At 47.3% G+C, this 26,723-nt stretch overlaps 1 protein-coding gene and 1 long non-coding RNA gene across 6 annotated transcripts in view; both read right to left on the bottom strand.

Moving 5' to 3' along the window:
* The window catches only part of SRGAP3 (SLIT-ROBO Rho GTPase activating protein 3), a 270,693-nt gene that overhangs the window by 64,909 nt on the left and 179,061 nt on the right, over positions 1 to 26,723 (bottom strand). For all 5 annotated transcript variants that reach the window (XM_063630456.1, XM_055259348.2, XM_063630458.1 and 2 more), the window contains exons 5-10: positions 19,084 to 19,269; positions 14,900 to 15,028; positions 12,912 to 13,133; positions 10,930 to 11,031; positions 7,753 to 7,950; positions 1,814 to 1,898 (exon numbers count right to left, since the gene is read on the bottom strand). In XM_063630456.1, coding sequence (XP_063486526.1) covers positions 1,814 to 1,898; positions 7,753 to 7,950; positions 10,930 to 11,031; positions 12,912 to 13,133; positions 14,900 to 15,028; positions 19,084 to 19,269 — 922 coding nt within the window. The remainder of the gene's footprint in view (positions 1 to 1,813; positions 1,899 to 7,752; positions 7,951 to 10,929; positions 11,032 to 12,911; positions 13,134 to 14,899; positions 15,029 to 19,083; positions 19,270 to 26,723) is intronic.
* On the bottom strand, positions 15,087 to 19,071 carry LOC134735434 (uncharacterized). Its single transcript, XR_010118553.1, has 2 exons — positions 18,970 to 19,071; positions 15,087 to 18,847 (listed from the first exon to the last, which is right to left on the bottom strand). It is a non-coding gene; the product is annotated as an uncharacterized lncRNA (long non-coding RNA).

The raw sequence follows: 26,723 nt of genomic DNA, 5'->3' as shown, positions 1-26,723 counted from the left end.
TGGAGAATGGAGACAATGAAAGCTGCCTTTGTCAGGTAAGGGCCGTGGGAAGACAAAGCAAAGGGCCTCTTTATTCATTAAAGCTCCACTGTGCTTCTGCACCAAGAAGGCGTGGGCAGTCCACTGCACCAGGCCCAGGATTTTACTTTTTAAAAGAAGATCTAGTTTTCCAAATTCAGCATCTAATTTCAAAAATGCAAGTAGCCACCAACTCATATGGTCCTACCTTTTGTTACCTGGCTCATGAGGAACAGCCCCCTGCCCTGTGCCTATGAATACCAACCCTCCTCTTTAATGCTAGTCTTAGAAGCTGCCCCCATGGCACCCACACTCTGAGCTCCACTCTTGGACTTTCTCCCTTTCTCCTCCATTCTCACTGTTTTTCTTCCGTCTTTGCTACCCAAACTCCTCCACATCCCCTTTACCCCCTGGCCCAATACTGAAATGTCAGGATGGGTAAAATTTAGAGGGAAAGAATGAAGAAAAAGCTCACTGCAACTAAGTCTTCCCCCCTCCTATCCCCTAGTCAATGAGTTTTAACAAATGTCTACCCCCAAGTATAACCACCACTCAAATCAGGATATGGAACTTTTATTTCCATCAGCCCCCAAAGTTCCCCAGCCCTTACTACCTAGAACACACAAAACTAATCTGCAGTGACAGAAATCAGATCAGAGTAGAGCGTGGGGCGCTGACTGCAAAGGAGCACAAGGGAATTTTTGAGGGTGATTGAAATGCTCTATCCCCTGATTTGGGTGGTGGTTACCCATGCAGCTGCAAAGGCCCTGGGGCAGGAATAAGCTTGGTGAGTCCTGAAGTGCAGAAATTTGCTCAGCGTGGCTGCAGCACAGTAAGGAAAGGGAGAATGAACGATGAGGTCAGGTGAAGCGGCAGAAGCTAAGTGCTATAAGGCCTCATGTGCCATGAGAGCAGCTAGGATTTTATTCCAACTGCCACTGGAAGGCATTGACTGGCTTTAAGCCTAGTCGTCAGGTCCCTCAAGGGCCAAACCCTGACTTACATGTATGGATTTTCCTTCTCTGGACCTAGAACCCTAGCCAGACACTCCATTAGTATTCCTTGCAAATAGTGTCTGCTGAAAAATGTCAGTGCCAGCCTCTGAGGCCCCAGATTCCCACTCCCTACCTGATGGGTGCCCCTCTATCACTTTGTCTTGGACTGTCCCTGCCAACCTAAACTAAGACTTGTGGTTGCCCTCTATTTTCTTTTTCTTTTCTTTTCTTTTTTTTTTTTTTTGAGATGGAGTCTCGCTGTCGCCCAGGCTGGAGTGCAGTGGCACGATCTCAGCTCACTGCAAGCTCCACCTCCTGGGTTCACGCCATTCTCCTGCCTCAGCCTCCAGCCTCCCGAGTAGCTGAGACTACAGGCGCCCACCACCACGCCCAGCTAATTTTTTGTATTTTTTTTAGTAGAGACAGGGTTTCACCATATTAGCCAGGATGGTCTCGATCTCCTGACCTCATGATCTGCCCACCTCAGCATCCCAAAGTGCTGGGATTACAGGCGTGAGTCACCGCGTCCAGCCTCTATTTTCTTTTTTTATTTTATTTTATTTTTTTCTTTCTATTAATCAAAAAGCAACTCACGCCCTCTATTTTCTAAAGCCAGATTGGACCCCCCAAGGCATCTGTACCAAGGTGATTTTCCCAGCCTGCCCAGTCCTGGTAAGTCCAGGTTCATTCTGCCAGGTGCCCGCTGTCTCAAGCTTAAACAGCTCAACACGTCAGGGGGCCACAGTGAAACCCAGTGGGGAACAGAGCACCTCCCAGAGGGCCTCCACCACCTCACTCACCTTCGCCCAGGGTCTGCTTGAGTAAATCGTGCTTGGCCTGCAGCTTGGTGATGAGGTTACTGCCATTCACATATTCTTTAAATTTCTGTAAGACACAAGGCACAAGGAAGTCATAGATTGCAAGGCCGAGTAATGGGATCTCTGCCTCTGCAACTGACCTCTGGGACACGGAAGCCAAAGAGAGATCACGTCACCTGCAGAGACCCCGGTGCAGGGAACAGAGAGGCCTCTGTGTCTGCGTCTTTGCTTTCCTCCATCTAGATCCCCAGCGCTGACATGCGGCAGCCAGGCCCTTGGAGGGCTCCAGGCCTTTCAGGTCAGGGGTTAGGAACACAAAGCAAATCAGGGGAGAATGGGAGCCGTGAAAGCTGCCTTTGTCAGGTAAGGGCCACGGGGAGACAAAGCAAAGGGCCTCTTTAGTCATCAAAGCTCCACTGTGCTTCTGTGCCAAGAGCAATAAAAATGGGAGCCGTCCCAGAGGCCACGCAGCCGAAGCCAGAGAGCTTTATCGGATCTGTCAGAGAGGAGCCTCGGAACAAGTCTTCCTTTCATCTGGCCCTGCTTTGAAGGAGGAAGGGCTTGCAGGCCCCTGAGAGGCTTTCCCATTAAAATAACCCAAATTGCAGGGGGTGATAAGATTTTCCTCTTTGTACAGATGAGAAAAATGAAGCTTGCACCAGGAAGTGATTTGTCCAAAGTCCCACGGAAAGTCAGCCATGGGCCAGGCCTAGCCTCAGCCTGCTTCCTAGTTCAGGGCCCTGGCCCAGTGCAGTGCACCTTAGAGTGGTACTGAGGGACAGCGAACAGGCCAGGACAGAAATACATCTACCTGCCCAGAACTCGGTGGGCCTTAGCCACCTATACACAGATACCAGCTTCCCCCACCTGCACAGTCACAGAGCCCCACTGGGCATGCCTCTGCTGCATGGCCAGCTGCTGGAGGGTGGGCTCCAAGCCAAGCTCATCTCCAACTCCCCAGTGCCTAAAGCTGTGACTGGCTTAGAGTAGGTGCTGAGAAATTTCACTGGATTCCTCCCTCTTGAAGCTTACGTGGTGGGGTGGGGAGGGAGACAATAAACGAACAAAAAAGGTAAGTAAAATACCACTCGGTCAGGTGGTGGTGAATGCTATGGATAAAAAGAAAGCAGAGCTGAGCATGGTGACTCACACCTATAATTCCAGCCACTCAGGAGGCTGAGGTGAGAGGATTGCTGAAGTCCAGAAGTTCAAGACAAGCCTGGGCAACATAGCAAGACCAAGCCTCTAAAAAAATAAGTTTAAAAAACTAGCTAGGCCTGAGGGTGTGTGCTGTAGTGCCAGCTACTCAGGAGGCCAAGGTGAGAGAATCACTTGAACCCAGAAGGTTGAGGTGGTAGTGAGCTATGTTCATGCCACTGCATTCCATCCTAAGCAATACAGTGAGACCCTATCTCCACAAAAAAATAAAAAAAAATAAAGTGGGAACAGTGGACTGTAAGTCTAGAAGACCTCATTGCAAAGTGGACATTTGAGCCAAGGCCTGAAGGATGTGGAAAGGGGACCACATGGGGACCTGTGGGAAGGAGCTTTACAAGCAAGGGGCACGGTAATTGCAAAAGCTCTGAGAATAAAGTCAAGGAGGTAGATGTGACTGCCCCAAATCCACCTGCTAGTTTCTCGAAGAGAAACCCACTCTATTGTCCCAGCCAGCACACTAAAAAGGGAGCAGAGAAAAGTGAGTTGCAGAGGCTCAGACACCCCCCAAGTCAACTATGGAGGAGGGCATCTAACATCACCACCTTCCCATTGACAGCTATGGGAGAAAGACCCATTGGGATGGGGGCTGACATATACACAAATAAGACTGGGGTCACCTTACACTGGCCCACCTTGATGGGTTTCTGGAATGACTGGGCTGGTGGGAGGTTGTGGTGTCCTCTCTCCTTTTCCATGGTCCGAGGCTCCCAGGACCTGGCCTATGGGCCATTAAGAGTCACTCGACTTTGTATCCACAGAGCACTTGATAGTTTTCACACACGTACGTTTAAGCCTCATCACAATCTTGGACAGCAAATGGGGAAAGCATCATCAGGCCCGTTCTACCCAGAAGGAAAGAGAAGCTCAGAACTGTGGTCACTCACTGGGTGACCTTGGGCAGATTACTGAGCATTTCTGAGCCTCCATGTCCTCCCCAGTGTAAACTCAGAGTAGACTCAGTGTTTCTCTGAGTGTGGCGTAGAGGGCCAGGGTCTTGTAACCTGCTAGGGAGACTGTCAACATGCAAATTCCTGTTCTAGAATACATTGAGTCTAACCCTTCATTTGACACTGGAGGAGGAACCAGTGAGGCCCAGAAGTGTTCACAATTCCAGGTGCCCATCTTGGGAGAGTGGTGGTCTGAGAACCTACTTTTTTTTTTTTTTTTTTTTAGATAAGGTCTGGCTCTATTGCCCAGGCTGGAGTGCAGTGGCATGATCTTGGCTCACTGCAACCTCTGCCTCCCAGACTCAAGCCATGCTCCCAAGCAGCTGGGACTACAGGCACACACCAGCCAAGTAGCTGGGACCTCAGCCTCCCAAGTAGCTGGGACTACAGCCACACACCACCATGGCCAGCTAATTTTTGTATTTCTTGTAGAGATGGGGTTTTGCCATGCTGCCCACGCTGGTCGCGAACTCACGAGCTCAAGCAATCTGCCCACCTCGGTTCCCAAAGTGTTGGGATTACAGGCATGAGCCACCGCGCCTGGCTGAGAACCTGCATTTTTAACAAGCTTCCCAGATGGTTCAAATGCACACTTCAGTTTGGTAACTACTGTCCTAGAGGCTCTCTATAGATGCTTCCAGCAATAATGTCCTCTCATTTTATCTCCTGTCCAAGAATTCCCCAAAAAAGCAGAGCTGAGGGGTAAGCTGATATTCTGTCCACCGTGTCTCACTGCCCCAAGAAGCTGAAGATCTAATCCCAAATGTGTAACTCATGCCTTGGCAGGTCATCCACTGGTTGGCGCAAATTACAGCCTGGGGCTCTGTAGCTCATCTCTGTCCGCCTCATTTAAGCTTCAACAATCTGAAGAATAACGAATGTCCACAAAATAAAGAATGCCATCAAATTGCATTGATGTTTGCATTGAAAGGACTATGATGTCCTTAAAAAGACCTAAAATAATGAGTCATGAGAAGGTATACTAGGAAACCAGGTTAGCAAACTAAGTATTAAGAATAAACTATAACATCTGATGACCATTAGTCATAGATACTGGAGAATTCTCCTAACTTCGAATAGGCCAAACCCCCTTCTTGAATTATGTTACCCAGAATTCTTTGCTTCTTCTGCCAAAGTGAATTAATATTCACATGCTTGTTGTAACTATAATTCTCTTTGTGAACACAGTAGGCCCCATGGAAGTGGTGAATGCCAGCAATCAGCGTGGGCTGCTTTGCTAAGCTCCGCTTCGTTTTCTTCCTTGACAGGGTCAAAGAGCGTTGGAAAAAATGCAGTGTGTATCGACTACTGGTTTTCGACAAGGGATTTGACAAAGCCAGTTATAAGAATGGAGCTAGAAGTTAGAATTGGGTGGGTTTGTGATGGGTTAAATGACTACAACCCAATCAATATTAGCCTCATTGATTTTTTTGTTTGTTTGGTTTTTGTTTTTTGAGACAGTCTCACTCTGTCACCCAGCCTGGAGTGCAGCGGTACAATCACAGTTCACTGCAGTCTCAACCTCCCAGGCTCAAGCAATCCTTCCACCTCACCCTCCTGAATAGCTGGGACCACATGCACTTTTTTTTTCTTTGTAGAAATGGAGTCGTCCTATGTTGCCCAAGCTGGTCTCAAACTCCTGGGCTAAAGGGATCCTCCTACCTCGGCCTCCCAAAGTGCTAGGGTTTTAGGCATGAGCCATGGCACCTGGCCCTAGTTGCATATTTTTAACAACTCTGTCTTTGGCCTTGGCCTTGGTATACCCATTAGTCTTTAAATTGATTAAAGTTTGGAAGCCACGCTCACTGAATCTGCAGGTGACACAGGTTTGAGGAGACAGCATGTATGCTGAGTAACTGGATCAGGATGTTGAAAAAACCCATGAATTGAATTCATTAAGAGGAAAACTGGCCAGGCGCGGTGGCTCACGCCTGTAATCCCAGCACTTTGGGAGGCCGAGGAGGGCGGATCACGAGGTCAGGAGATCGAGACCATCCTGGCTAACACGGTGAAACCCCGTCTCTACTAAAAATACAAAAAATTAGCCGGGCGAGGTGGCAGGCGCCTGTAGTCCCAGCTACGCGGGAGGCTGAGGCAGGAGAATGGCGGAACCCCGGGGGGCAGAGCCTGCAGTGAGCCAAGATCGCGACACTGCACTCCAGCCTGGGTGAATGAGCGAGACTCCGTCTCAAAAAAAAAAAAAAAAAAAAGAGGAAAACTGGTGATCAACAGAAGACCTGCCCAAGATATCCCCTACAAAGCCTTAGGAAGAGTGAGGCCTGGTTAATGGCAGCATGTAGGGAAAAGAGCTATAACTGACAATAACTTAGCCTTAAAATAATAATAAAAAAATACGATCTTAGAACATATGAATAGGAGCATAGTACCCAGTATAGAAGGGGTGAAAATTTTGCTCAATTCTTTTTTTGTTTTTTTTGAGACGGAGTCTTGCTCTGTAGCCCAGGCTGGAAGCAGTGGCACAATCTTGGCTCACTGCAACCTCCGCTTCCCAGGTTCAAGCAATTCTCCTGCCTCAGCCTCCCAAGTAGCTGGGACTACAGGTGCACGCCACCGCACCCAGCTAATTTTTTGTATTTTAGTAGAGATGGCTTTTCACCTTGTTGCCCAGGCTGGTCTAGAACTCCTAAGCTCAGGCAATCTGCCTGCCTTGGCCTCCCAAAGTGCTGGGATTACAGGTGTGAGCCACCGCACCCAGCCAATTTTGCTCAATTCTGTGTTGGGCATACCACTGCTCAGAGTCTCACCTTAGAAGAGGCATCAGCACATGGAACATGTTCAGGAGAGAGTCACTAGGATACTGAGGCTACTCAAAACAAAAGCTTATAAGGCAAGACTGAAAGAATCAGATACATTTAGCCTAGAGAAATGAAATCCCAGCTCCCTGCAACCATGTGAAACACTGTCATGTAGAATTAGCCTCCACTCTGGGTGGCCCCAGAGAACAGAACCAAGAAATCCTAGTGAGGTAGGTTTTTGAAGATAGCAAAGATAAAGGAAAACATGATAATACCAAAAGCCAGGCACAATGCAAACGAAAGGGCTGTTTGGGGGAAAAGGGAGCTTTTAATCTTGGGAGCAATCAGGCAGAGTCAGGATGGCCCCTGGGCAGGGATGTGGCTGAACAGACTCAAGCATCCCATGGAAGATTTAAGGTCCCTTACAAACCTAATATTCTATGTTCAATAAACACATGTTGAACTAAAGCCCCAGTCCCCGCCTCCTTGCTCCTCCCAGTCCCTGTCTCCTTGCTCCTCCCAGTCCCTGTCCAAATGGAAGATAATTAACATGGGATTTTACATGAAGGGCTAGCAACTCAAGAGCAATTTGCTTGGATTTTTGAGGGCATTTTTTCCAAAGCTCACACCTAAATTTAAGACAATTCAACATGATAATCTATATACATAATTTCAGGGTTGTTCCTTGGGACTTGTACCTGACTCTGTTAGCCATTTTCTTATCACCCCACTGAATAAAACTGTCTCTGGTTTTTTTCTAGAGCAAGAAAATTTCAATAATCATCACCCAAGATCAATGCCAATGCTACTCATTGGGAATTCCCTTTCTGCATTTCAGAAAACCAAGCCAGGCAACTTAATTTTAAAAGCATGGTGATGGAGTCTTAGATCCAATTGACCCATGTGGTTTCTCTGGTTCTCAGTAGCTTGGGTTGCTCCTGAAAAGTCACTGCCAGTGGCTTGGCTGACAGTGTGGTTCTGGGCCCAGGATGCCACTTACTGTAAAATAAAACATTTCTGTTTCCTGCTGGTTGGCTCTCCTCTTGGCAATGTTGATCTTGCTCATGTAGGTCTCAGAGGCAGCTGACTTGACGGACTCTGTCGATCGACTGTGTTGGAAGGCATCAGAGACATCAAAGTCCTCCACAGTCAGCATGTCCTGTAATGTCTGCATGGTGGCATCCAGGGTTTTCCTAACCTGGGGAAACACAGCAGATTGACAAAAATCCTGTATTCTCATACTGCCATTGACACCTAAAGTCCCTTTCCCAACTGCCACTTTACTTCTTCCATATAAAGTCCCTAGGATATAGGCAGAACAAAAATAACCCTTCTCACTGTATTAATGTGGAAAACACAAATTAGTCACCAGCCCGAAATCACACAGCTGGCTGGGATGAGAAGCCAGGTTGCCCAATTTAAAGACATTTTATTGTATGGCTTCCGCCAGAGAGAACCTTGAGGAATGTTGCAACAAATGAGGAACTCAGGTTTCTAGGTTTGTTTCTCTTAGCCTAATTATGTAACTCCAAACTAGCTCCTCCAATGCAAGGTGGTCAGTTGAATAGGGACAACATTAGACATGCTCTACTTCTCTTCATTCAGAGAAGGATAGAGACAAAGTTGACAACGGTGGGCAGCCATCCTTCGTGCAACAAACTCTCCAGGTATCTGTTACTGGACTCCTATCAAAAGCCCAGCTGAGAAAATAAAAACTCCAGGAAGACAGTTGCTGAGGCACACATTGTTCAGTTAGGACTCCAGTTTTTTCTCCTGGAATTTCTTGGGACCACCAGAAGACTGCATGAGCAGGGCCCATGGGCCCTGACCTTACAACACGCCTTTGCTGAACTGTGCCTCAAGGGCAGCTTGTTTGCTTTGGAGGCTGGTTCCAAAAACAGTCCCTGGAAAAACTGCCTCCAATGTTTGTTATAAAATTATTGTCACTCAAAGTCTGTTTCTTGTCACTCAGATCTCAGCTTAAATGTCACCTCCTGGTGACATCAGGCCCCCCTGATACCTTCACTCAGTGCCTATTACTGTCTAATATTTTCCAAGATCATTCATTTCTTGGCTTGTTTTTGTATTTCATAAATGAAAAATAAAATTGTAAGACCCCAACCATCTGAATGGATCTCTCCTCTCGGTCAGGGGCATTCCAAAGTTAACCTGAAAAACTAGTTCAGGCCATGATGGGAAAGGGGTGGCAAACCTACTTCATTATACCCTCCTCCTTTTTGGAATTACTGTTAGAACACTCTAAGTCTGATATAAACATTTATAGTCTATCCTCTGAAGCCTATGACCTGGAGGCTTCATCTCTATGATAAAACCTTGGTCTGCACAACCCCTTATCTTAATCCAGACATTCCTTTCTTTAGACAGTAACTCAACTCTTTCAGTCAATTGCCAATCAGAAAATCTTTGAATCTGCCTATGACCTGAAAGCCCCTGCTTCCAGTTGTCCCACCTTTCCAGACCAAACCAAGTATATCTTACATGTACTGACTGATGCCTTACATCTCCCTAAAATGTATAAAACCAAGTTGTGGCCCAACCACCTTGGGTTCATGTTTTCAGGATCTCCTGAGGGCTATGTTACAGGCCACTGGTCACTCATATTTGGCTCAGAATAAATCTCTTCAAGTATTTTACAGAGTTTGACTCTCTTTGTCAACAGTTTTACGTATTATCTGTCTTTTCTCACTAGAATATTCCCTCATGGAGAGGAGGTGCTATGTTTTTTTGTGTTCAGTCACTTTATTCTATATCTAGAACAATGTTTGGCACACAGTGTGTGCTCTATAAATATTGTTGAATGAATACACAAATCAATTCTTCTTTCTAACGCAGCATGACAGGAAGCTCAGGTACAAAATTGCATATTCAAGCCCGTTAGCAACTCATACAGAAGAACATTGGCTTCATTCTCCTTTCTTTGGCCCTGATTTCCAATTTAAATTCCATTAACATTATGATCCATATACTATTCCGTGTAAATAATTTAAAATCCTTTGGGGGAAGATGTAGGGCATAAATAAATAAAGAAAACACTCTGTTCATCTCCTGTCTCTTTCCAGGTTTGAAAAACAAATATGTAATTTGTCTCCATACAACCTCCCCCTGGGGACTGCACTGATTTGCTATCATCCTGAGCTCCAATCTGTCTCACATTTGTCCTAGGTCTGTCCTTTGTGGAGATGAAAAGCAAAGTTGCTGTCTCTGCCCAGGATAGCACTCTAGACATTTGAAGATCAAGACTGTGTCTTCGCACCTCCCTCCATGACTGCACTTTCAAGAATAAACCTGCCCATGACCTCAAGTGTCACTCCCTCCATCCTGGTGTCTTTTCTCCAGGGGCCTCCAGTTGGTTGACATCCTCCTTGGAGGAGGAGTCCAGGTTAGAATAGGATGTTTCCCATCTGGCCTCTTCAGTCCACATCAGAATAGAGCCACTGCACTGGTATTTCCATCTGTACCCACTTGCTGAGAATGCTATGCCCCACAGCTGCAGGGGAGGGAGGCTGGGCCTGGTAAGGCTGACCTGCTCCTTGGAGCTCAGAATCCATGACACATTTAGTGTGCCCTGGGTTGTTTATCATTGTGTAATTTAAAATACCTACTGTTATTTCTAATGATAAAACAGAAATTCATTGCAGAAAATAGAAGAAAGCACAAAGAAGTAAACAGAAAGCACCTATCACCCCACAACCCAAACATAGCAACTAACACTTAAGCATTTCCCTCCAGTCTTTTTTCTATGCCTAGGAATATACATATGCTTTAGTTTACTCCAGTTATGGCAATATGGAACACAGAGTCCTATTTCCTTTTGTGTTTTGTTTGTTTGTTTGTTTGTTTTGAGATGGAACCTCACTCTGTCATCCAGGCTGGAGTGCAGTGGCGTCATCTCAGCTCACTGCAACCTCTGCCTCCCAGGTTCAAGCAATTCTCTTACCTCAGCCTCCCACCTTTTGTTTTTCTTCAATTTAACATCTTATAAGCGTTCCCCCAGGCTATTAACAATTCTTGGTGTGTGTGGTTTTAATGATTGTGTACTATTCCATCTTATAAGTGGAACTATTATTTCTTATGCATTCCGTGGCACAAGTGGACTCCCTGGGACAAGCCAGGCCTTCCAAAGAAAATCCCTTATAGGGCAGAGGGGCTCACTCACCTCCTCATTCTCTATCTTGAGGGTGGCCAGTCTGGACTGCAGCTGATGATACCGCATGAGCAGTTCTGTCTGGACGGGCTGCTGAGCACTGACCTGGCAGACCTGCAGGAATAACAGCCACCATCTGTGGTTGCCCTGTGCCCTCCTCACCTGTGTGGAGCTAGGGCAGGGGCTACCATTAACATCCCAATCACAGTCCAGGAAACAGGAGCTCAGAAAGGTTGAGTGACCTGCTCAAGGTCACAGAGCTCATAAGTGGCCGTGGCAACCAATGCCAGATGAGAACCAGGGTCTTCCTACTCAAAGTCTGCACTCTTGCCATTGCCAGGTGTGGCCTTTCAGTCATGATCTACGTTTGGGAAGCATGTGAAGGTTTATGAAGAGCCTTAACATAATCTTATTAAGCAAAACTAACTGGTTAATTTCAAGGCAAGAAGTTGTGGCAAGAAAGCAACCACCTAAGAGAAGCCAATGGGAAAAAACCTGAATGGGAAACGATCAGGGGCACACTCCCACTGTGCCACAGAATGATGCTGCAGCAGGGCAGCTGTGAGATAATGCGCTTTCACAGCTCATAGCTCTTCGTCCCCCAGCAATTGACTGGACCGAGGGCTGGAGGAGGGGAAGCACCCAGAAAAATGCTGTTCTCTCTCTGCCTTTTTTTTTTTTTTGAGACAGGGTCTCACTCTGTCACCCAGGCTGGAATGCAGTGGTGCCATCACGGCTCACTGCAACCTCCACCTCCCAGGTTCAAGCAATTCTCCTGCCTCAGCCTCCTGAGTAGCTGGGACTACAGGCACCTGCCACCATGCCCAGCTAATTTTTTTTTTTTTTTTTTTTAACAGAGACAGGGTTTCACCATGTTGGCCAGGCTGGTCTTGAACTCCTGACCTCAAGTGATCCACTCATCTTGGTCTCCCAAGTGCTGGGATTACAGACGTGAGCCACCGCCCTCCACCTTTCATGTGGGCCTCTAGTATTACCTGTGGGCTGGGCTGCTGGCAGGCATGTGCACCTCACCCCTTCCAGGAACACAGCTAGGATCACAAGGGACGGTAGGGCTCTGTGGACAGTACTAGTTATTTGCTACTAACTGCACAACCCAAAGTTTATGGTCACCAGTGGTCACCATGAGGCCAGCATTTTCAGGTCCAGGTGATGGGTCGGGAGAGCTGAGAGGAATGGGGCAGGCACAGCAGTGCAGCCCTGCAGAAGTAAGTGGACAGAGCCATGCAGAGGGTCTAGCAAATGCCATCTTCTCAGATGCCTCCTTGCCCCTCCCCTCCCAGCAGGTGCCACGGGTGGCCCAGCTGAGCCTCATTGGGACCCAGAGGCTGGTTGGGTCTGGGACACTGTTGGAGTGGGTTCCCCCAATGCCCAGAGGGAGCAGTGACATAGACAAGCTCAGGGAACTATTTGCATAAGGGATTTTGTAAGCCTTGGGTAACGAGTAGGGCTGTGCTGGGGCCAGTGACAAGGGCCTTCTTTCCATTTGTTTTTCGTTTGTTTTTTTCAGAATGTAACAAGGATCTGAGCAGCACAAGCACTGAAGGAAACTCAATTGTCTGGTGTATAAAAGGCTTGCAGTGTTGGAGGAAGGGAGCACCCTGGTGGAATGCACCAGCCTGAATGACTGTGGTGAGGCTACAGTGAGGCTCAGGCTTCCTGTGGACCTCACCTGCGCATCTGGGGGAAGAACATGAGCCTGTGTGCAGACTGGGGCTCCCTTGGAGTCTTCTGGACATAGCTGGGAGGGGTTATAAGGGAAGCCAAGGTCCCGTAATTCTGCATGGGGGGCACTTGAGACAGCAAGATTAGGGTATTAGTGGTAAACTCCTCAGCTGGGGAAGCCCATGAACCAGGAGCTTGACCCCAGGCCTCGGATAGAAACTTCCTGTATGTGCAACCAGGGATGATGTACTGGAGCACATGGGGGAACAGAGGGAAGCAGCCCCAAGCCCAGGCTACAGGAGGAAGCCTACCTCATCCCCCATGTGGGGCTGGAACTCGAACTTGAGTGGAGGGCAGAAGACTTGATTGCACATGTCCATGACTGTGTGCTTGTCACTTCGGGAATCCAGGTTGTCCACTGCATTCTCGATGACATCCAGCCCCTCGTGGCGAGAAGTCTCCAGGTTGTATTCAGCTGAGAGATAGGTCCGGAAGGTGCGGGCCAGGCTGGCATGGAAGCCCAAATCACAGCACTTGGGGAGAGGCAACAAAGGAAGGTTATGGGTGACAGCCAGGATGTGGAGGGGTGGTCACCGGCCACCATAGTGACTTACAATTACCTCCCTTTCCACAGCCGAATCTTCCATCCCAGAGGCCCCAAGGCACTTTGGAATTCTACTGCACAAACCTCATGGCGCCCCTCAGGGGGAGTTGTGGTTGAGATTTGGGCAACAGCAGAACTAGGTTCCCTATATTCACCATCTTTCTCTCTTTTTTTTTTTTTTTTTGAGACAGAGTCTAGCTCTGTCACCCAGGCTGGAGTGCAGTGGCACGATCTCAGCTCACTGCAACCTCCGCCTCCCGGGTTCAATCGATTCTCCTGCCTCAGCCTCCCGAGTAGCTGGGATTACAGGCGCCCACCACCACACCCAGCTAATTTTTGTATTTTTAATAGAGACTTGGTTTTACTGTGTTGGCCAGGCTGGTCTCGAACTCCTGACCTTGTGATCCACCTGCCTCGGCCTCCCAAAGTGCTGGGATTACAAGCGTGAGCCCATTTTTCTCTTCTTTAGGGTGCTGTGCATGCATCCCCTCTGCCTGGAATACTCTTCTTTCGGAATTCAGTTTAGAGGTCACTTCCTCCAGGAAGGCTTCCTTGATGTTCTCCCCACTCAGAGTTGGTCAGGTGATCCTCCTCCAGGGGTCCACATTTCCCTCTACCTCTCTCACTGTGACTTAGTATTAAAAACTATCCCCTGCCACTTAGTATTAAAATCACCTATCAACATGTCCTTGGTGAGGTAAGCTCCCCAAGGGCCAATCCACTGCTCCTGCACCTCAAGTTCCAGACAACAGCAGGTGCTCAATTAATATATGGTAAATGAATGAATAAAAGGGCTGAAAGGGCAAAAAGGAAAGTTGAAAAGTAGGAAAGAGGAAGGTCTGGCCTTGAGCCATTTGGGAGCTCCCTCTCCTTGCGATGCTGAGAATGGGTTCCCCTCTGGAGCCATGGAAAAGCAAGAGCCCCCTGACTTCCCAACAGAATACACCAGGAAAAGAGTCCATCAACCAGTACTGAGCCTTTACTAAACATGGACGGGGCCAGCTCCCCCATCTGTGCAGGAAGGGGGACACGAGAGAAACAGTCCTGGCTCCTACTTAGATGACACAGAAGCCCTCCCCAGCGCCACTGCTCACAGTGTTCTTTCTCCCAGTCTGCCTGTCCCTGTGGCGTGTCCTGCACAGCTGGTACTTGGGAGTCAGTGTTCCGTTCTCCATTTGCTTAAGCTGCCCGATTTCTCCCAAGATAACCTCCCCACACAAAGCTGATCTGCATAATTAAGTCTGTCTCATTCACTACTTTCTTTCCCATGTATGTGTGTCTGGCTGAGTGGCCCTAGGGGTGCTAAACATATTACTAATAACATCTCCTTTACCACACTGGGAAATCCCCCAAGGCATGAACTGTGTGTGGTTCATCCCTGAACCCCTCAAACCCAGCAAAGGACCTGGCGTCCAGGAGGGTACGTGGGAAGTTGGCATTGGATATACAACTGCCCAAGCCAACTGCACTGGGGCCACCAGAGACCCATGTCCCACTGGTGAAAATAGACACCATGAGGTAACACTCATTTTCCAGCTCCCAAACTCACTGCCCTTCCCCTCCAGCAGGGCTCAAAAGACCCCTGGCTACCCGAGAATGTCAGCTAAAGACAAAGACCAGCCCCTCCTTCAGCCAGTGACGTGCGCCAGCCCAGGTGTGGGCCCTACTCAGTCCCAGGCTCCCCAGGGAGCTCACATCAATCAGATCGGAGACATCATGGATGTAGTATTTGCTTATAGCTGCGTTGGTGGCTGCCAGATTGAGCAAGTAGTCATTCCGGGCCTTTGTGCATTTCAGCTTGTTCTCAGAGTACTTGGCCTGCCTCTGGAAGAAGAAAAGAGTAGATGTAAGAGCAAGCCGTTTAAGAGGACAGGGTTTGTGATTTTCTTTTCTTTTTTTTTTTTTTTTTTTTTTTTTTGAGACAGGGTGTTGCTCTGACACCCAGGTGAGAGTGCAGTGGTGTGATCATAGCTCACTTCAGCCTTAACTCCTGGACTCAAGCAACCCTCCCACCTCAGCCTCCCGAGTAGCTGGGACTATAGATGCATGCCATCACACCTGGCTAGTTTTTGTTTTTGTTTTTCAAGTTTTTTAGAGATGGTGGGGTCTCACTATGTTGGCCAGGCTGATCTGGAACTCCTGGCCTCAAGCCATCCTCCCACCTCAGCCTCCCAAGTGTTGGGATTATAGGCATGAGCCACCATGCCCAGCCCAGTGATTTTTTTTCTTTATAGTAACCGCCTGCCACCCAAGACCTGCACAGCCACACCTATGGAAGACCTCCATCTGCTAGATGAGTAAGGGTTGGACCTGGACTCAGGCAGCTCCCCTTACACCTGCACCTTGCACCTGCACAGCTGATGAGGACACTACACAAGCAGCAGCCTCTGACGGTCCTTGCTAGGGTGGGGTGTAAATAAGATCCCTGGCCAGGAGTGTTGGCCTATAATCCCAACACTTTGGGAGGCTGAGGCAGGCATATTACCTGAGGTCAGGAGATCAAGACCAGCCTGGCCAACAGGGAAAAACCTCATCTCTACTAAAAATACAAAAATCAGCTGGGTGTGGTGGCATGCACTTGTAGTCCCAGCTACTTGGGAGGCTGAGGTGGGAGAATCATTTGAACCCAGGAGGCAGAGGTTGCAGTAAGTGGAGATTGCACCACTGCACTCCAGGTCTAGGTGACAGAGGGAGACTCCATCTCAATCAATCAATCAATCAATCAATAAGACCCCTACCCAGTACCCTCCAGTGACGTCCCAAACTTCTGCTCGTGCCTGAGAAGCCCTCCATGGCCTGGTCCCATCCACTTCTCAAGCTCCACCTTCTCCCATGCTCCCCCTCATTTGCTCAGCCTCCTTGGTCCATCCTTTAAGAGGCCAAGTTCATTCCTGTCTCAAGGCCCTCAGACTCATGGTTCCCTCAGCCTTGGCCCAAGGTCTCAAGGCCAGATTGGCCTCTGATGACAAGCTCGTCTACCTTTCCCACTCCCTCTGCCCACCCCTGCCCGGCTCTTTTCTTTATAAGCACTTCCACCACCTGAAATTGTATTTTTTTCTACCCTTTTATTTACTTGTTGATTGTCAGTGATCTCCCATTAGAAAATAAGTGGGGTTAGGGACTTGATCTGCTTTGTTCATTGCTAGGTCTGGAGCACCCAGAACTGTCCCTGCACAAGGTCATTTTCAGTCATTTTCAGTGACTGGAGGACAGGAGGGAGGGAGGATGACTGGATGGAAGTGGTGGGGAGAGGCAGGGTGAGGCAGCCAGAGCGGCCCATCTCAGCTGGGACCCAGCTGCCTCCCAGGGAGCTGCTCCTGTCTGGGCCAGCCTGGGAATGGAGCAGGAAAGAGTAAACGGGCTGGAGAGCTGTCCCCTGCTCCTTTCAGACTGATGGGTCCCATTGCTGCGTAAAAAGTCAGGTCTCTGTAAATAAATGGTTTTTCTCCTTCGCCTAGACATTCTTACACCTTCCTATTCCACAATGAGTTCTCATCCTTTTAATTCTCTTCAGAGATCTCTAACTTTTCCCCAGGGTCCTGGCAGTTACATCCTACACCAGCCATGCACCTGACCCCCACAGAGAGTTTTGATATTCTTGGCCTATTTCCAGTGGCCAGCTATGACCATGACCCTGAGACCATTTTTAGCCCTTCATAGACTTATAAAATGTTATAAGTCTAGAAAGGATGTTAAAGGTATTTTCGTTAAACTCATCTATTTTGTAGATGAGGAAATGAGAACTGGAGAGAAGTGGCTTGCCCAAGAGCCAAGTAGCTAATCAAACTAAAAATACAACTCTGAACTAAAAATCAGCCTCTGGACTTCCAGTCAGCACTCATTCTACCTCTCTATTTCTCCCTATGTTGTAGTCCTATCATTCCCTGCTTGGTTATTTTATTTTATTTTTATTTATTTTTACTATATTCACAGAGTCATACAACCATCATCATTATCTAACTTTAGAATATTTTCATCACCCCAGAAAGAAACCCTGCACCCATTCACACTTACTCCCCATTTTCCTCTTCCTTAGCCCCTGGAAACCAATCATCTATTTTCTATTTCTATAGATTTGTCTATGCTGGACATTTCATAAATGTAATTGTACAATATGTGGTCTTTTGTGACTGACTTCTTTCATTTAGCATAATGTTTTCAAGGTTCATCTATGTTGCAGCATGTGTCAGTACTTCATTCCTTTTCATGGATGAATAATATTCCATCACATGGATATACCACATTTTATTCAACCATCCATCAGCAGATGAACATCTGAGTCATTTCCATCTTTTGGCTATTTAGAATAATGCTGCTATTCATGTACAAGTCTTTGAATGCACATATGTTTTTATTTTTCTTGGGTGGATACCTAGGAATAAAATTGTTGAGTCACATGGTAACTTAGTCTACGTTTAACATTTAGATTGCTTTCCAAAGTGATAGAATCGCTGTACATTCCCTTTAGTAGTATGTGAAGATTCCAATTTCTCCACATTCTCACCAATACATCATATAGTCTGCCTTTTTAATTCTAGCTATCATGGTGGGTGTGAAGTGATAGTTCATTGAGTTTGATTTGCATTTCTTTAATCACTAATAATAAAGACAATCTTTTTTTTTTTTTTGAGACAGGGTCTTACTCTGTTGTCCAGGCTGGAGTGCAGTGATGCGATCATGGCTCACTGCGGCCTCGACCTCCTTCAGGTAATCCTCCTACCTCAGCCTCCCAAGTGGCTGGGACTACAGGCACATGCCACCACACCTGCCTAATTTTTCTATTTTTTTGTAGAGATGGGGTTCTGTCATGTTGCCCAACCTGGTCTCGAACTCCTGGGCTCAAACTATCTGTCCACCTCGGCCTCCCAAAGTGTTAGGATTACAGGTGTGGACCACCATGCCTGGCCCAGACAATCTTTTTATGTACTTATTGGCCACTCATACATGTTTTTTTAAGAGCAACATCTATTCAAATTCTTTGCCTTTTTTTTTTTTTTTCATAAATAGAGATGGAATTTTGCCATTTTACCCAGGCTGGTCTCGAACTCCTGGGCTCAAACAATCCTCCCACCTTGGCCTCCCAAAGTGCTGATAATACAGGCATAAGCCACCGTGGCCAGCCCTACAGCACTGTTTTTAACTAAATCTGGATAGGGTTTCACAATTCTCAGCCCAGTGCCCTGGGCAATTGATCAGAGTTGACATGAGAAATGAGACGAATTTGCCACTCCTGTCAGATTTGAAAACTGCAGCTCAGAGAGGTGTTGTAAACGTGACATTTTCAAAACCCAGCCCATTTGACTCCAAAGCTAGAATTCCTTCCACCACACCCTACTAAAGGACTTTTCCAGAATCAATACACAGGGATTCTAACTCTCTCATCTTTGAATTGGCAATGGCAATTTTGGAACGAGCCCTTCACCAGGTTTCCAGGTGGTGGTCCCTCTTGTTGAGACACATTCAGTAATTAGTTCCCACCTCACCCCCAGCCCCTACCCTTGGCCATCAAATTGGCCTCTGGAACAAGCCCCTGCTCCCGCTAATGCCTTGTGATTCCAGCTCATCTGAGAAGGTGCTTGCTGGGTGTGAATCTCGTCACATTTCAGCTTCCTTGTGAGTTGAGCACCTTGTCTGCCTGCTGACCTTAGCACTAAGCCAGGCCTAACCAGTGCTAGCACGGGCATGTCCGGCCCTGCTTCCACTAGAACACTGATCTCCAAAAGAGGAGATGCTGGCTACACTGTCCCATCCCCCCTAGCCACCACCCCCCAACTGGGATGCAGGGGAATAAGGGGGAAGGCTAAGGCTCTCCACCAAGAGCATGGCCCTCCCCTTTGTGCCCTGTCCCCAGTCGCTCCCAGCCCAGGGCCCCCACTCGCCTTCTCTTTCATCTTCTCAATCTTCTTCACAGAGCTGCGGCGCTGGGGCCGGTCCTCGTGCCGGAGCAGGTTCATGCTGAGGTCTCCTGACTTATTGAACTGCTTCTCTTCCTGCTTCTCAGCCTCCTTCAGCTTGCTTTCTGCACTGATGCTCTCTGCATGGTACATGTGGTAGGTTTTCATGACCTGGGGGTGCATAAGTAGGGGAAATCAGCAGCCAGCTATGGCCCAGCACGGCCCTCCCTGTTACTCCTGGCTCCATACCAAGTTCTACGCTCTAGTTGGCCACTGCCCTGGTCCCAAAACACGCTCTGGGCACCTGCCTTCCTTTACTTTTGCACAGACTTTCTGAGGACTGGATATGATGATGATGGTCATTATCATCACCATCATCATCAACAACATCATTAAGCTCTAACTAAGAGCCAGGCATGGGCTAGTAAAGAGGAAATTTAAAAATAATAATAAATAAATAAGGAGGAAATTTAAAAGGGTAACCATAGCTCCAAGCATCTGGGGACTGTCAGAGGTGACAAGGCAAGCCTGGCCCTTGCTCAGCTGTCCTCTCTAGCCCTGCCAGCAGTGACTGTGGCATCCCTCCCTCTCCTCCCAGTGCTGCGGGGAAAGCCCCTCCTCCCATACACATGGGAATTGAATGGGAAACATCCTTCTTACACACAAATCATTTTCTCAGCTGTTTCCTGAAGTACAATGGACTGCAAATGGCTCTGTACCCAAAATGAGTAATATTAAGTAACCCAATAGATATTCTATGCTCTCTGGAATAAACTCATCCTTGCCTATAAAAACAATTCCTATAAAGCAAATTGCACTTTGCTACTCTACTTCCATAATAAAAAATGGATATTGTTATTACAGGGGAAATTTTCTGAGCCAGAAGAAATTCCAGACATCATCTAATCCAACGACCTTCTAGTTTGACAAACAGGGAAACTGAGGCTTGGAGGTGCAAAGTATCAGTGCAGAGATGCCAGACTTTACATCCATGTATCCAGGACCACAAGCAAAATATAGAACTTCCACTGCACCAGAAAGATCCCTCATGCCCCTTTGCAGCCAATCCCTGACCCCACCCCAGCCCCAATCATAGATTTGCCTTCTGTCACTGTAGATTGGTTTTGTGTGTTCTAGAATCCAGTTCCATGGAATCATACAATATAAACTCCTTTGGGTCAGCCCTCTTTTCATTCAGCATAACTTTTCTGAGATTCACTGATGATGCCGTACATATCAGAACTTCTTTTTTATGGCTAAGGATTCCATTGTATGGCTATGCCACAATCTGTTTACTTAGTCATATGTCCATAGCTACTTGAGGTGTTTATAGTTTTTAGCTATTTTGAATAAAACTGCTATGAATGCTTATGTACATTTCTTTATGTGGACATGTATTTTCATTTTCCTTAGGTAAATATCCAGAGGTGGGATGGAGGGTCATGTGGTAAATATATATTTAATCATATTGGAAATCTGGTCTTTCACTTTTAATCCACCACTTTTTCTACCAGATCATCTTAGATTGTCTGTATCATTTTTTCATAAATAGAGATGGGGTTTTGCCATGTTTTCCAAGCTGGTCTCGAACTCCGGGGCTCAAGTGATCCTCTCACCTCAGCCTCCCAAAGTGCTGGTATTACAGGTGTGAACCACCACACCCAGCCCTTAATGAATTTTTTTTAATTCATTACCATTTTCTGAGCAGGCATAAATACTTTTAGTAGCCTGAACACTGGCTGGGCTGCTCCATACCAACAGCATTTTTACCGGTCCCCAACTAGAAACGTACTTTTTTTTTGCAATGCCAAGTATATGATCATCTTTCTATGCTAAGAAACAAAGAAACTTCTGGAATCCATGGCTCCTGGGCCTTGTTCATTCTCTTCTGTGGCTTGGATTACTATAACAGCTAACAGAGCAAAGGCTTCCCCCGGGAATGAAATGTGCTCCTATCTAACCAAGCCCTGTAAGTCGGAGAACTCAGAATGAATTCCTGGCCAACCCTAAAATCTTATTCCTTGTCATTTGAAGTGTTGTGAAGTGAGTTTATTAGAATGAGGAATTCTGTGACTTTTTTTTTTCTTTTTGAGACGGAGTTTCACTCTTGTTGCCCAGGCTGGAGTGCAGTAGCATGATCTCGGCTCACTGCAACCTCCTCCTCCTGGGTTCAAGCGATTCTCCTGCCTCAGCCTCCTGAGTAGCTGAGATTACAGGCACCCACCACAATGCCCGGCTAATTTTTTTTTTTGAGACGGAGTCTCGCTGTCACCCAGACTGGAGTGCAGCGGCGCGATCTCGGCTAACTGCAGGCTTCACCCCCCGGGGTTCACACCATTCTCCTGCCTCAGCCTCCAGAGTAGCTGGGACTACAGGCGCCCGCCACCTCGCCCGGCTAATTTTTTGTATTTTTAGTAGGGACGGAGTTTCACCATGTTAGCCAGGATGGTCTCGATCTCCTGACCTTGTGATCCGCCTGCCTCGGCCTCCCAAAGTGCTAGGATTACAGGCGTGAGCCACCGTGCCCGGCCTCCGGCTAATTTTTATATTTTAGTAGAGATGGGGTTTCACCATGTTGGTCAATCTGGTCTTGATCTCCTGACCTCAGGTGATCCTCCCACCTTGACCTCCCAAAGTACTAAGATTACAGGTGTGAGCCACCGCACCCAGGCTCTGTGACTTTTATCATTAAATCACAGCATTGATTCGTTGTTCAGAAAGTTCCCTTTGCCACTGGCCAGGAGTCAATGTGGCAACATATATTGTAGATCATGGAAGGTAAGAATATGGACAAGTGTCTGGGCTGAATCCTGATGCTCCCACTCCTCAGCTATGTGACCTTGGACAAGTCACACAACCTCTCTGACCTCTGCTTCCTCATCTGTAAAACAGAGATAATAATAGCATTTACTTTCTAGGCTTGTTGTGAGCACTAAATGAGTTAATTTCTGTAAAGTGCTGAGAACAATACCTTCCACATAGCAAGAGCCATGGAGGTATCTATCAGATGCTACCACCACCATCATCATCATTATTATCCCTGATTTGGGCTCAGGGTTTAAGAACCTTAAACATGCTCACCTGGAAATGCTTACAAGCTCTGGAGAACATTAACTAATGTAAAAAATACATATTTTTATGCCATGTTTCTCCCTTCTTCCTTCATCCTAAAAATCTCCCAAACTTGTAAAACAATACATGGATTTAAAATGCAGTCAACTTTTCTTCATGGTTCTTGGTGGAAAGATTGCTTCTCTGCATTCCATCCATTTTTGCTCATTTGCAATCTCCCTAAGACTCCAAAAAACCCCCTTCTTGCTGATTTCATCCTCTCTGTATGCCAGTTCCACCAAGATCACATCCAAATAACTCAAAGGACCAGAAAATGTGCCATATTGAGGTGTTCTCGACATCTAGTGGCCAAAAGGGGTGACTGCAGACTTGCAGATAATCAAAGCAAGTGCCTATTTTGATGATCTTCATGCCTTGGTTAAAAGGACACTGGGGCCTCTCAGCCGAGGCAGCAGGAGGGAGAGCATCAGGATAAATAGCTAATGCTTGTGGGGCTTAATACCTAGGTGATGGGCCGATAGGTGCAGCAAACCATGATGGCACACGTTTACCTATGTAACAAACCTGTGTGTCCTGCACATGTATCCTGGAACTTAAAATAAAAATAAAATAAATGAGTCCATTGAGTTATTTGGATATGGTCTTGGTGGAACTGGCATACAGAGAGGATGAAATCAGCAAGAAGGGGGTTTCTAGGAGTTTTAGGGAGATTACAAATGAGCAAAAATGGGTGGAATGCAAAGAAGAAATAAAATAAAATAGATGTGGCTAAAGTGTAAGAATGCCTGCTGTGGCTGTCTCCAGGACCCCACCTTCCCCCTTCTTGACATGTCCCTCCACATCCATAGACAACCCTGGGTTCTTTGCCTCACCACCATATTGCTGGTGTTTTTCATGTCTGGATCCCATCCCTGTCTGCGTTCAATGATTCCTGCTACATCTCCTTTTTCTATTTTGGCTTCTGAGTCTGCTTGCCTCGCCACGAATCTGTCATCTGTGCTGGGTGGTTCAGGGGAAAAGAGAGCCTTTCTATTTACAGCTAGATCTTCCTGTCCAATCACCATGCATCTATCCACTCACTCAAGGTCAGCAGCCCAGCTGGGTGTTCTCAATTCCCACATATCCTTTGCCTAGTTTTCTTTTTTTATTTTCTCTCCCTTTACATCATTTTCTACACTTCTTGAGCCACAGAGTACTCTTCCTGCCCTCTGACAGGCCAAACTTCCCAGGACAGCCTCTAAATTTCATTCCCAAAATCCCACGCTTGGAGAAGACAACCCAAGTACCCTGGGGCCAAACTCCCTGTGATCTACTCGATTCCTGATTCCAAGAATAACAGTGAACTCCACTGCCCAGGGTGACTTATGACAGACAGCTGCCACCAAAGAGTTCACCTGGAGGTTTCTCCAAAATGATTCTATTTGTACCCAGAATCCTCTAGATGTTTCTTTTATTTAATTACCTGATACATGGGCTTCAGCATGAATGGTCCTTAGCTCAATAGACTAGAACAGTTAGCTCAATATTGCTAGTCCAGGATGCATTAAACAATATTTAACCTTATCTATTACTTCAAAGTTTGCAAACCTCTTTATAGGAGCCCTTCTAGTAAAGGAGCATTTCAATGAGTCCTTTCCCCAATCCTGGGAGGCAGTGTGATGACAGTAACAACAATGATAGCAGCTAGCATCTATTGAGCACTTACTACCTGCCAGGCCTTGCTTTATGCACTTTACCTATATTAACTCATTTATTTCTCACAAAAACCCTATGAGATATGCATCCTATGATCCCTGCTTTACAGATGAGAAAACCATGGCCCAGAATAGGTCAGCAAGTTTCTCTAGGTGAAAAGCTGGTAAGTGGAGTCAGGGTTCAAAGCCAAGGTGGCTGACCCCAGAGCCTGGGCCTACTGAACACATGGTTGTTTTGCTTTCCCTGTACCCCTTTCTCAACGGTAAAACAGGGGTGAAGGGCTCCTCCAGCCCACTGGAATTTGGGAGACTTGGTTTTGAGACTCAGCCCTCCCACTACTTGCTGGGTGGCTTTGGAGAGGTGTGTCCTCTCCGTGCCCGCCTGGTGAAGATCAGAAGGGGGTAGATGGGGAAAGTGCTGTCAACTGCAAATTATCAAGTGACCAACTGCCAGCAGCAGTGTGCCCAGGGCTGGGAAGGGGCAGAGGTGGATGCAGGAGCTCAGCTGAGGCCAAGTTCCTGAACTGGGGATGTCTGAAGGGCCCCTCAGAGGTACCCATCCGCTTGATGCCAGGTAAGGGATTCACTTTCCAGCCCTCCAGACCCTATTCAGGGAGTCTAGGGAAGGACCTCATAGGGATGTGTCAGTTAAGACCACTGTTCTTGGACCAAGTTCAGTTGCATGTGTCCTCAGAATAAAAGGTCCTCCATAAATCTTGTGTCCTAGCCCCCCACTTAAGGAAATGGAGGCTCAAAAATAGCAAGAGTGGGCTGGGCGCAGTGGCTCACGCCTGTAATCCCAGCACTTTGGAAGGCCAAGGCGGGCAGATCACGAGGTCAGGAGTTTGAGACCAGCCTGGCCAACATAGTGAAACCCTGTCTCTACTAAAAATACAAAAATTAGCCAGGTGTGGTGGTGGGCCCCTGTACTTCTAGCTACTCAGGAGGCTAAGGCAGGAGAATAGCTTGAACCTGGGAGGCAGAGGTTGCAGTGAGCCGAGATTGTGCCACTGCACTCCAGCCTGGGCGACAGAGCGAGACTCCATCTCAAAAAAAAAAAAAGAAAAGAAAAGAAAAGAAATCGCAAGAGTGCTGTCACACGAAAAGCCAGGCAGAGCTGGGACTGCAGGCCAGGTCTGCTGACCGCTAAGCATTGCCTCTTCTGATAATCACACTGCCTTTTGCTTTCACACATTGCCTTTTGCCTCTTCCCTGATCCTCAGATTCTGAAAACAGCAAAGTGTTATCTGCACCATCTTTCAGCCCCTCATTTAAATGCAAAAGAAGGCAAACAGAATCTGGAAGTCGACAGCATCCATAAAGGACACCTGAAGCAGGATAAGGATCAGTTGTTAGAAAACAGCTTCTCAATGATGCAGTCCCTGTGTGTTTCCTCCACCCTGCAGACAGGGCTGTCCCTGGGCACAGTGGCTCTCTGCTTCCAGCATTTGTGTATGGGTGAAACCCTAGGCCAGTGCATGACTAAGACCTCCTTGAAGGAAAAGAGAAGCAAAGTCCTGAGGCCAGGATCTTGTTCATGATAGTATTCTCTGTACCAGAGCAGAGCCTGGTACCCAGCAAGTATCAATACATATTTGCATGAATGAATGACTGTTTGGCTGGGCTGACTGGATCAACAGATCAAAAGATCAGTGGATCAATGAATATGGCTGAATGGATGGGAAGATGGATGGATGGACAGATGAACAGATGGGTGGGTGGGTGGATAAATGCAGGGACGGGTAGATAGATGGGAGAGTGGATGAAAGGGAGAAAGGAAGAGAAGAAGGCAGGGAGGGAGGGTAAAATGAGGGAGGTACAGTTCTATTGCCTTTGTTCTGCTGAGCATACTTGGAAGTAGGGAGATCGCTGTACCACCAATCATTAAATATTTATTGGGCAGTTCATTATGTGCCAGGTACTATGCTAGGCAATACTACAGTGTGGAAGACATGCAGATCACGGCCCTCATAGGATCCACACTGTAGTAGAGATACAGGCAATTATACAAGTGATGATCACATGGTGTGATAAGTACAATGATGAAGGGAGTACTAGGAACTATAGGAAGGCTTCCTGGAGGAAGTGACATCTAAACTGAACATTGCAGGAAGAGTAGCTGTTAGCTGGGTGAGCAGGGCTTGGGGTGGGGGTGGAGTGTCCCAGACAAAGGGAGCAGAGTGAGCATTAGCCCAGGGGAGCAGGAGGCAAACAGGACTGAGGAGCAGCTGACAGGTGGAGGAACATCAGACATGTCAGGTGTGAACATCAGGAGCACCAGCCAATGGAACCACTTCCTCATTCTTCCCCAGGGACTCCCCCTCGGTGGACATCTGTTGTTTTTCTCTGCCCAGACTCATCCAGTCTTCTTTCTTTGGGAACAGCCCCCTAATTTTATTTTGAGGAAATCCCCCAAATTCCCCTCCACTATTCTCAGTACATGTGGTTCATGGGAACTTGACATCACCCCGCAATCCTGGGGTGGGCACGAGACCCCAGCCTGGCCAATCCATAAACTTATGTTCATCTGGCCACAGGAAGCTCAGCTAGGCCAATTAGATGCTACCCTGGGGCTTCACTGGAAACACTGGGAAGGGAGTGTTTTCTTTCCACTGGAGGATGGGGAGAGGCTAATCGGAGGAGAATTTGCAGTGCTAGGGACCATTTTTGTCACCACATGGGAGAAGCCTGCCAGATCATGAAGCCCACACAGAGGAAAACAAACCAGAAGTGGGAGAGAGACTGATTCCCAAAGGTGGATAAATGGATGGATGGATGGATGGATGGATGGATGGATGGATGGATGGATGGATTGGAAAGAGTGGGGAAGGAAGGTAGGAAGAGAAGGAAGGAGGGAAA

This window comes from Symphalangus syndactylus, chromosome 21 (assembly GCF_028878055.3).
Source record: "Symphalangus syndactylus isolate Jambi chromosome 21, NHGRI_mSymSyn1-v2.1_pri, whole genome shotgun sequence".
NCBI lineage: Eukaryota > Metazoa > Chordata > Mammalia > Primates > Hylobatidae > Symphalangus > Symphalangus syndactylus.
The sequence above is the reverse complement of the archived record's forward strand: the minus strand, read 5'-3'. Positions and strand labels throughout refer to the sequence as shown.